This window comes from Mus pahari, chromosome 19 (genome assembly GCF_900095145.1).
Source record: "Mus pahari chromosome 19, PAHARI_EIJ_v1.1, whole genome shotgun sequence".
NCBI classification, from domain to species: Eukaryota; Metazoa; Chordata; class Mammalia; order Rodentia; family Muridae; genus Mus; species Mus pahari.
In genome coordinates, this window is record NC_034608.1 from 11,724,683 (window position 1) to 11,736,020 (window position 11,338).

General features: G+C 55.2%; 1 protein-coding gene across 2 annotated transcripts in view; it reads left to right on the top strand.

Moving 5' to 3' along the window:
- Positions 1-5,953: 5,953 nt before the first annotated feature.
- The window catches only part of Bbc3 (BCL2 binding component 3), an 8,512-nt gene continuing 3,127 nt past the window's right edge, over positions 5,954-11,338 (top strand). The window contains exons 1-3 of one of the 2 annotated variants that reach the window (XM_021219227.2): positions 5,954-6,233; positions 8,454-8,742; positions 9,963-10,153. In XM_021219227.2, coding sequence (XP_021074886.1) covers positions 8,469-8,742; positions 9,963-10,153 — 465 coding nt within the window. In that variant the 5' untranslated portion in view covers positions 5,954-6,233; positions 8,454-8,468. Of the gene's footprint in view, positions 6,234-6,826; positions 6,912-8,453; positions 8,743-9,962; positions 10,154-11,338 lie in introns of those variants that run through there. The other variant, XM_029531905.1, reaches the window with a different exon arrangement.

Here is an 11,338-nt window from a genome sequence, read left to right on the forward strand (position 1 = left end):
GCCTTTAATCCCAGCACTTGGGAGGCAGAGGCAGGCAGATTTCTGAGTTCGAGGCCAGCCTGGTCTACAGAGTGAGTTCCAGGACAGCCAAAGGGGCTGGAGAGATGGCTCAGTGGTTAAGAGCGCCGACTGCTCTTCTGAAGGTCGTGAGTTCAAATCCCAGCAAACACATGGTGGCTCACAACCATCTGTAATGAGATCTGATGCCCTCTTCTGGGACGTCTGAAGACAGCTACAGTGTACTTACATATAATAAATAAATAAATCTTAAAACAAAACAAACAAACAAAAAAAATGAGGTGAATAGCCAGGCTGAGGTGGTGCATGCCTTTAATCCCAGCAATCAGGAGGCAGAGGCAGGAGGATCTCTTGTGGGTTTGAGACTAGCCTGGGCTACAAAGGGAGTTTCAGGACAGCCAGGGCTACATAGAGAAACCCTGTCTCAAAAAACAAAAAACAAAAAAACAACCAAACAAACAAAAAGTAGCCTTTGAGCCTTTGAGCCTTTGATCCATTGGCACACTTTTAGCCACAATTCCCAGCAGTCCCTAATTCTTCACAGTAGAGTAACTTTCTTACTTATTTGAGATGCTGAGGTTTGAATCCAAGGTCTCTTGCATGTTCTACCACTGAGCCACACCTCTGTCTCTGTCCCCTTCCATACACACTGGTATGTAAGGACTCTACTGCTCTTTTAAAAATAAATACATTTATGCCAGTCAGTGATTCTGTAATTCCAGCACTCAGGAGACAAAGGCAGGTGAGTTCTCTGTGAGTTCATGGCCAGCCTGCTACAAAGTGAGTTCTGGGACATGGAAGGCTACACAGAAAAATGGTGTCCTGAAAAACCAAAATAAAAATAATAAAAGGGCTGGGCGTGGTGGCGCATGCCTTTAATCCCAGCACTTGGGATGCAGAGGCAGGCGGATTTCTGACTTCTAGGCCAGCCTGGTCTACAGAGTGAGTTCCAGGTTAGCCAGGGTTATACAGAGAAACCCTGTCTCAACCCCCCCCCCAAAATAATAATAAATAAATTTATTTTATTATGTTGGTGCACACACACATGCTGAGGTTCAGAAGAAAACTTGAGGAAAGCTGGAGAGATGGCTCAGGGTTTGCTCTTCAAAAGGACCAGGGTTCAATTCCCAGCTCCCACATGGCAACTCACATTTGTCTATAACTCCAGTTGCAGGGGATCCAGCACTTATATAGACATACACGTAGGCAAAACACCAATACATGTCAAATAAAAGTAAATAATTTTAATAAGAGTTACATTAGGGGCTGGAGAGATGACTCAGCGGTTAAGAGCACTGACTGTTCTTCCAGAGGGCCTGAGTTCAATTCCCAGGAACCACATGGTGGCTCACAACTATCTGTAATGAGTGACAGTGTACGCACATATATAAAATAAATAAATCCTTTATCAAAAAAAGAGCTATATTAGAAAAAGAAAAAGAAAAAAAAACCTCGCAGGAGTTGATTCTCACTTTCTATTACGTGGGTCCCAGGAATGGAACCCAAATTGCTGGCCTTGCCAGTAGGTCTCTTTATTCAGTCAACTATCTTGTTTTTCTTTTCTTCTTCTTCTTCTCCTTCTAATTATTTATTTATTTATTTATTTAGAGACAGGGTCTTTCTGTGTAACCTTGGCTTTCCTGAAACTCACCCTGTAGACCAGGCTGGCCTTGAACTCACAGAGATCCCCCTGCTTCTTCTTCCCGAGTGCTGGGATTAAAGGTGCACGCCACCATGGCCCAGCTCTGCCTAGCCATCTGCAACCCTCACTCCCCTTGTTATTTTGGGCTGTCAGTAAGTTGATTTTTTCCATCCTCCTGCCCTGCCCTCCAGAGTGGCTGGGACAACAGATCTGAGACGCCAGGGTAGGCTTCACTCTGCTTTGTTTGATGATGGCTCTTGACATTAACCCTCGTGTTTGGAGTGACAGGATGGTTGATGTTGGAGATGTTTCTGAGAGGGGTTGAGACCTGGCTCCACACAGCCTCTCTACCCAGTCAGATTTTCCACCCATTTCATACTTAATTCCTTCTTAGAGGAACATTCCAGCCAGTCTGGTCTGCTGTTAGTGGCTGGAGGTCACTGGGTGGTGAGAGAGGGGCCCAGGAGGAACTTTAGGCCCAAGGCAGGAGCCTGTCCCCTCCCTGATACTTCCCTGTGAGGCCCTGAGAAAACACGCTGCTCCAAATTAGTCCTACTAATGACAACAGCAAATACTGATTAGGCCTTCGTGTCAGGCGCTGAGTTTAATGACTTCAAGAAGCATCTCAGTTAATAAGTCAAAAGCAGGGCCATGCTGGTACCTCTGAACTTGACCTACACTCAGAAATGCACCTTTACAGCTGGGCAGTGGTGGCGCACGCCTTTAATCCCCAGCACTTGGGAGGCAGAGGCAGGTGGAACTCTTGAGTTCATAGGCCAGTCTGGTCTATAGAGTGAGTTCCAGGACAGCCGGGGCTACACAGAGAAACCCAGTGTCAGGGGAGAGAAGAAATGCACTTTTGTATCTGTATTTTGGATCTCATACATCCTTGATGTGACTCAAATCCCCAGTGTAGCTGTCAACAACCTTACCCCTACTGAGCCTTGCAAGGGCTGGGTTATAGACGTCCTCTGTCATGTTTGCTGACGACCACAACCATGGCTTCATACACGCTAGCTGAGCACTCTACTAGCTGAGCTGTGTCCTCAGCATACACACGTGGGGGTGGGGGTTGTTTTAATTTATTTATTTTGAATATGCGTGGTGCTGGGGATGGGCACCAGGGCCTCGTGTGTGTTTTTGAACCAGTGGCTCCCCATGCAGGCCTATGCTCCCCTCCTGTCTCTGCAGCCCCAGGGCTGGGATCACAGGCTTGGGCCACCACATCCGGTAAAAGGGGTACCCAGACTCATTGAACTTGTTGTCCCCAAAAGGAAAGGATGGACTTATTGCCTATCAATGTTTGTTAATGAGTGCGATGTAAGCTGGTGAGGTGGGAGGCTCGGGGTGGGGGTTGTCCAGCACCCATGACTCCAGTGGCATCCCTCACTCCGCCCTGTGGCCTGCACCAGATCAAAGTTCTACAAAACCTTGGGGAAAAGGACAAGGAAGGAAGAAAGGAATGGTGGGGAGGATGTATGTCTAAAATCCAGTCTCAGGTATTCAAAATAGGAAGCTCTCACGTGAGATCCTGACCCCTGATTTGCTCAGAGATCTAAGTTCCTAGTCCTGGGGCAGGCCACTGTTTGAGAACCTGCCACACCCCCCTCTCTTCTTTTCCCCTTTTGGTTGTTGCTTTTGTTTTGTTTTTTGTTTTTTGTTTTTTAAATAGATTATCAGGGTTTTTTTTTCTATGTAACTGTCTGGCCTAGTAGCTGCTACATAGATAAAGCTTACTTCAAATGCACAGAGATCTTCTGGCCTCTGCTACAAGTGCGGAGATTAAGGACATGTGCCTATTTTTATTTACTTATTTTCATACAATATGTTTTAATTATATTTTTTATATGAGTACACTGTCACTGTCCTCAGACACACATCAGAAGACTGCATCAGACCCCATTACAGATGGCTGTGAGCCACCATGTGGTTGCTGGGATTTGAACTCAGGACCTCTGGAAGAGCAGTCAGTGCTCGTAACCTCTGAGCCAGCTCTCCAGCTCTTGATCATATTCCTGCCCCCTCCCTCCGTTCCTCCCAGATCGCGCCCATCTCTCTACCACCCAATTTCATGTTCTTTCTTTCTCTCTCTGTCTTAGCAAAACAAAACCACCCCAAAACCAAAAATCAAAACAAACAGAAAACCAAAAAGACCAGGCCAGCCAAAACTAAACTCAGGAAAAAGCACATAAGAAAACACTCAGGGGCCGGAGCGGTGGCTCAGCGGGGAAGAGCACTGACTGCTCTCCCGAAGGTCCCGAGTTCAAATCCCAGCAACCACAGGGTGGCTCACAACCACCCGTAATGAGATCTGACGCCCTTTTCTGGGGTGTCTGAAGACAGCTACAGTGTACTTAGATATAATAAATAAACCTTTAAAAAAAAAAAAAGAGGAAAAAAAACCACTCAGTCTGATTTGGGTTGACCAACTACTGGTGTGTGTGTGGGGGGCAGAGGGGCATTGAGACCTGTCCTGGAGTATATAAAACCAGTGACACTCCACTGGAGATGTCTCTCCCTTCAGAAGGAGTCAATTACAAATAGCTTCTGGGCTAGAGGTGGGGCCTTGTGTCCTACTCAGTGCTTGGAACCTGTACGGGTGGGGTGTGTGTGTGTGTGTGTGTGCTTGGAACACACTTTTCTTGGAGTCATCTTCCACCTCTGGTGATCTTTCCACCTCCTCTTCTGAAAGGATCCCTGAACCCCAAGGAGAGGAGTTAGATGAAAACATCCAGTTTAAGGCTGAATGCTCCAAGGTCTCTCACTGTCTGTAGATTGTCCAGTTGTGGGTTATTTTATGTTTAAGTGTGTGTGTGTGTGTGTGTGTGTGTGTGTGTGTGTACGTGAGTGTGTGGACACAGACACAGGTCTCTCAGGAGACCAAGAGCATCAGATTCCCTAGAGCTAGGGTTACATTTCCAGGCACCTGATGTAGGTACTGGGAACAGAATGCAGGTCCTTCCTTGGGAACTGCTGTAAGCACTCTTAATCACTGAGTTCTCCCCACACTTGCTTCATTTTTTGAAAAAGATCACTTGCTGTGCTCAAAAATGGGCCTGGAATTCACTATGTAACTCAGACAGACTCCAACCTTGCAACCACACTCCGGCTTTATCCTCCGGAAGTGCTGGGAAAACAGGTGTAAGTGACCTTGTGTTTTTCTTTTACAAGTGCTTTTCTCACATGGCTGTGTGACACCCTTTTTACAGCGGGCCCAGTGCTGGTAAGGTGACATAGGTAAGGTGACAGTTTGGGTGAGACACAGAGAGTCTGTCACGTGCCGTGAGAGATGTCTAAGGCTTGGGAGGTCACTGCTTCAGAAGGGAAGGGAAATGACTTTCAGAAAAGGGAAAGGAAACAGAAACAACAGACAGGATGAAATAGGGGCTGCCCGGGCATGTCCGTGCCAGGAGCTCAGGGCTGCGTCTTCCCCACGCGTCCAGTGCCAGATGGGTAGTACGCCGGGTGGGCCGGGTGTTTAAGTTCACGAGTGTAACCCGCCATCGAGCCATTTATCGGGAACCTGTCCCAGGAGTGACTTTGTGAGCACAGGTCTGGGGTCAGTTTCTTCTGTGTGTGACTGGCATGTTTTGTAGGGTCAGCCAGTGCAATCTTGTGGGGGTGCTTCAGCTCTCGCGGGTGTCAGCCTGGGAGTGCTATTTGGATTGGAGCGTGTGTCCTTCTGAACCTGCCAGGAAGCTGTTCTGAGAAGGGGTCAGCTTGAGTGTGGCGCGAATGCCCTAGGCATCTGGGGACACGGGTGTGTGAGTCTGAGGCTGTTTGAATATTGTTTGTGCAACTTCGTGTGGGGTTGTCACTGTCTGTGTGTGACCCTGTGAGCCAGTAAGATAATCTGGATGTCTGGGTCTGTGTGAGCTTGTGTGCCCAGGCCCTTGTCCCGATGTGTATCTGTGCCTCTGGTCTGACTTTGTGTCCCTGTGTCTCAGTCATCAGTGACTCGGTGCACCCTGGTGTGCCACTCCGTTAGTCTGAGCGTACTCCTCGGGTGTGGGTGTGGGTCCCAGTCAGTGTGTCAGTGTGTCAAGCGTGTGTCTGGACAACCTAGGTCTGGGCTGTCCCCACGCTGCTCCTCCAGCCGGGACCAGGCCTCGCCCCGCCCCTCTGGCAGCCGGGAAACCCCCCGCGCCGAGGTAGGGGGCGCGGCGCCCGCATGCAAGCCCTGACTTGTCCCCGGCCGCGGGCGGGGCCCTGGCGTCACGCGGGGGCGGGGCGTGGGAGCCAGCAAGAGGCGGGGCGGGGCGGGGCGGCCGCCGAGCGAGCGGGGCCCAGGGATCTGCCGGGAGGCCTGAGACGCGGCATAGAGCCACATGCGAGCGGAGAGCCCAGGAGGCGGCGGGGACATCAGGGAGCAAGCAGCAGCGGTGATCCGGAGGCAGACACGAAGACTCCAGAAACAGCAGCAGCAGCAGCAGTCACTGCAGTTAGAGCAGCAGCAGCAACAGCAGCAGCAGCAAGGTGCCTCAATAGCAACCCACTCGGCGGGCGAGCCCTCCAGAAGGCAACCGCCCGCCGCCCCATCGCCTCCTTCCTCCGGAGTGTTCATGCCCCCGGGGTGAGTGAACACCCCGATCCCCGAAGCTGCTTACGCTTGCCGCTCACAAGGCCAGGAGGGCTCCCTGGAGGAGGTGACGGGGTGCACGGGCCGAGAGGACCGTCGCCTTGCATTCCCACTGCTTGTGCCCCAGCTTTCATCACTGGGACTAAGGCTGGGCCAGACGGGCGGGAAGGAAGCACCTGGGACTCAGGGCGCCCCGTCTGGGCGCACAGGTGCCACAGCGGTCTGGCGGATTTGTTTACAAACAATGGGGTTCGGGCTCGCCCGCGCCCCCTGGTGGCTAGTGAGACCTGGGAGGAGCGTGGCCCCGGGCTCGCTCGAGTCCCCCGAGTCCCACTGCGGGAGGGTTTGGGGGGTGGCACCGAGGATCGGCCACACCCAGAGCGCGCGCCCGCCGGGGGCGGCGACAGGGGGCGGCGGAGGCTGTGGCTCCCGCGGGCGGGGGCTGCGCCCCAGCAACAGCCGGTTATTGGCCCCGCGCGCGCTGGGCGGGCGGGGCGGGCGCACGTGGCGGCGTCGAGGGGGGGGCTGTGACAGCGGAGGGGCGGCGGGGACCGCGCGTGCGGGGCTGTGGATCTGCAGGTGTCTCGCCTGGGTGTGTGTGCTCGTGTCTGGCTCCCGAGTTTGTATCCCTACACAGAGATGTTGGCGTTTGTCACCCGGAGGGGTGTCTGCGTGAGTCCTTGCCCTCGTGTCTGTGGGGTGGGGTGCACCTGTCCGTTTACGGGTGTGGGTGGCCACCCCCCCAAACCAGAGTTGTATACGTGTGCTCTTAAGGGGTCAAAAGGGGGTTTGTATCTGTCGCTTGCCTGGTAGTGCTGGTGGTAGTGGTGCGGACGACCGGGGCACTTGAGCTGTATTTGTGTGTCGCTTGAGTGAGCTATGTTGCTGTGCAGGGGTCTCGCCCGAGTGTGCGCTGCGTGTGTGTGTGTGTGTGTGTGTGTGTGTATGCGCGCGCGCGCGTGCTGTCTCTGGGTGTCTCCATGACAAGCATCTGCTGTACCCAGCTTTTGGGATGGGATGCCACCCAGTGCCTGATCGCTCCCTGGGTGACTTCTGAGTGGCAAGAGGCACAAGGCACGCTGAGCATGAAGGGCTTTGGGGGTGGGGGGAATCTAGTGGGTCCAGTGTCAGCCCCTCTCTTTGCATGCAGTGTGTGTGTGTGTGTGTGTGTGTGTGTGTGTGTGTTTTGGGTCTGAGGGGTTTGTCTCTGTGATCTGTGGCTCCTATGTGTCATGTGGTGCTCTCTCTCTGTAGTGTTTATACCAGTCACGTGAGACCAGTGTTTTCTGTCTCTGCATTAGGTGTGTGTGCTACTGGGCTGTGTGTGTGTGTGTGTGTGTGTGTGTTTTCTGGGGCTGACAGTTGGCTGTGGTGTATTGGGGCTGAGAGGAGAGGCTGGACCGATGGCTTCTACCAGCTGCGGCTGGTGCCTCCCCATGTGGTTGGGGAGGATGATGTATCTGGATGTGATGACATGTGTGGCTGTTGTGTCCCAGGAGCTCAAAGTTGGGGCAGGGGTGTGTGTGTGCACATTCAGGTGTGTTTTGAGATGATGGTGGTGCGTGTGCTAAGGTATAGTAGGGGTGTCTTTGGGTCGTCTGTGTGTCTGCGGGAGAAACACACGTTGAAGTCTTGAGTCTGTTGTGCTTCAGTGTGTGACTGCATTGTGGGTGGGTGAGCGCGGGCATGTCAGCAGCGGGTCAGTGTGAGACTGGTGTAAATATGTTGGAAGGGCTCTGGATGGCTGTGTGTGCATGTCTAAGTGTGTCCCCATGTGTTTCTGGGTGAGCCACCTCACTGGGGGGGGGTACGGGAGGGGCTGTGAAGTTGGACACTTCTTTGAGTTCACTGGTGTCTTCCCATTACACACACACACACACACACACACACACACACACACACACACACACACACACACACGGTTCTCTGATAGCACGGTGTATCCTGGGAGCCCCAGCACCCCTGCTGCGCTCTTCTCTGTTGAGAAAGTTCTCCCTGGCCCAAGCCCTGAGAGTCCTAGGCAGTTTTCCTGGTGGGTTTTACTACAAACCCCAGACGCAGTCTGTGCGCCCACCACCATGTGTCCCGGCCAGGATGTCCCTGGGGTCATCCCCTCCTGGGTGGGAGTGACCTCCAGGCAGGGTGTCTACGAGGTGGGGTCCTGCAACACCCCACCCTGCAGTCGCCCCACTGACCTCCCGCCGTGTCCCGCAGGCTCCAGGGAGCGCCATGGCCCGCGCACGCCAGGAGGGCAGCTCTCCGGAGCCCGTAGAGGGCCTGGCCCGCGACAGTCCGCGCCCCTTCCCGCTCGGCCGCCTGATGCCCTCCGCTGTATCCTGCAGCCTCTGCGAGCCCGGCCTGCCCGCCGCCCCTGCTGCCCCTGCCTTGCTGCCGGCCGCCTACCTCTGCGCCCCCACCGCCCCACCTGCCGTCACCGCCGCCCTGGGGGGCCCCCGCTGGCCTGGGGGTCACCGCACCCGGCCCCGAAGCCCGCGCCCGGACGGTGAGTGCCCGCCCCGCACCCAGGGAAGCTGAAGCAGGAGTGGAGCTGAGTGGGGCCACCGGGAGGGTGTGGCCAGTGTGGTCTTTGTGTAGCAAGAACCAGGAAGACAGAGTGGGAGACATGGATGGAGGGGCCAGGTCGAGTGGGAAGTCCCTCTTAGAATCTGACTGCAGTCCCCCGAGTTGCAGTCCACGTCCCTTCCCGGGCCTCGGGCAACAGCTGTTTCTCAGCTCCCCTCCCCCAGCCCGGGTCCCTGGGCGCCCCCCACCCCCAGGAGGATTGCAGTGGGAAGGAGTGTGGCCAGTGGGAGGACTGTCACCTCAGGACTTTGGGGAGGGGTCGGAGGCCTTACCCTTTTATTTGAATCTCTTTGGCACTGGCAGGGTTAGTCCGCAGTCCCCAGGGAGGAAGGAGAGGGGGAGGGGCCATTGTGTTGGGAAAGTCCCCCTCGGGGAGAGGGGGAGGCTCAGGGAGGGAAGGGTTAAAGGTCCCTCGCCTGATGGGCTGTTAACCCTGTGGTGCCCGGCTACGGGGAATGACCATCTGGGTTTCCCTTTCTATCGGCCCCCGCCTCCCCATGCAGTCTCCTGAGCCCAGAGGCTGAAGAGAGAAAAACTTTCCAACTTTCCCTGCGTTTCAGGACTAGGTTCAGAGATGATGGAAACTGAGGCCCAGGACCTAGTGTGACAGTACCGAGGCACAAGGATGAGTGCCAGAGGGGGTGGACACAAAGTCTAACCCAGTACCCCTGCCACCCTCACCCAAACCCTATTCCTCTTGGGTTAGTCCCAGTCTGGCCTTCTGGTCATCTGGCCAATGCCACATCCGGGGGTGTGGCCTGACTGTGGTTGGGCAGGAGTGAGCTGGAGACCTGAGGGTAGTGACTGGGTGGGGTCAGTGGCGGTATCCCCGTGTGACCTTGGTCACTTCTGTGGGGGGAGCCTCAGTTTCCCCGCCTGTCAAATAGAACAGGCTGGATTTGACCCTGTATCAGAATAGAGGTACTTAGGACGGATAAGTTGAGGGACTTCCACATTGATATGAGCTTTAATGGGTAATTGCCTAGAGCCACTTCCGCAAGACCCCTTTCTAGGGCCTGCGGGAAAGCGTGAGAAAAGGGGAATTTCTATGGCTGAGTGGAGAAGAAAGCTCAGAATAGCTCCCGGACGCCTCCGGGCCGGCTGGATAGATAGTGACCACGCCCCTTTCCCCCGTCCCAGGTCCTCAGCCCTCGCTGTCGCCAGCCCAGCAGCACCTAGAGTCGCCCGTGCCCAGCGCCCCGGAGGCCCTGGCGGGAGGCCCCACCCAAGCTGCCCCGGGAGTGCGTGTGGAGGAGGAGGAGTGGGCCCGGGAGATCGGGGCCCAGCTGCGGCGGATGGCGGACGACCTCAACGCGCAGTACGAGCGGCGGGTGAGTGCGGGGCGGCGGGCAGGTGGGGAGGGGGCTGCACACCCCGCCAGATGTGCTGCAGCTGCTGGCCCAGCGCGCGCGAGGTCGCGCCAGGGTCAAGCAGATGGGGGTGTGGGGGAAGGAATCGGTTGGATGCTGGGATCCGGTGTGGGCCAGATCAGGACCTGCCCCAGGCAGGGTCGGGGAAAGCTGCTCGGAGCCCGCGGTCGCGGGGACTGAGGGCGGCGCTCCGCGCGGCGGCTCCTATATCCCGGGCTATTTATAGCCGGTGAGTCAGCAACGCGCCGCGCCCGCCCCGCCCGCCCCCGCCGAGCTGCGCCCCGCAGCGCCCCCCGCCGGCTGCTTCGCGCCCGCACCTCCCTGGGTCGGGCCCGCCACTTGGTCCTCCTAGGTCGGAGCCCCCCATGAAACCCCCAGAGCCCGGTTCCCGCCCCTAGCGCTGTGCACTCTGCACATGGCCCTTGCATTGTTTGCTGATTTCAACAGAGAGAGAGGCGCACCCCACTGACGTTGGATGGGTACAGGTCCCTCACTCTGCTCCCTGGCCCTGTCGCCTACCTTTTGTAAAGGGGACATCCTCCCGGCAGCGACTCACTCCCAGCAGGTGTTGTTTTGCACCCACTTACGTGCACAGCCAGGGGCGTTGTTTTTAGCTCCCTTCCTGGCTCTGGCGCGCCTTCTCTTAACTATGGCTTTCCAAAGTCCTCCATCTCCTTCAATGGTTACTACTGAGCAAATCCTAGAGACTAGCCAAGTAGCGTGGCCTGGTGGCGGCATCCTGTAATCCCACCTACTTAGGGAGGGAGAAAGAAAGTTCAAAGCCAGCCTGAGCAACCTAGCGAGTGATATCCTGCTTCAGAAATAAAGAGCCTTTGAGATGGCTCAGAGGATAAAGGTGCTTGCTACCAAAACTGATGAACTGAGTTCGATTCCCAGGACCCACGTAGTAAAAGTCAGAGCCTAATCCTACATAGTGTTCTCTAACCTCCACATGTGGTGCACACACAAATCCCCCCTTTCTCTCTCTCTCTTTCTCATACACACACACACACACACACACACACACACACACACACACACACACATTAATGGTTAAGAGAACTCTTACAGAGAACCAGGGTAAGATTCCCAGCTAACAACTGCCTGTAATTCCAGGGATCTAACGCCTTCTGGTATTTATTTGCC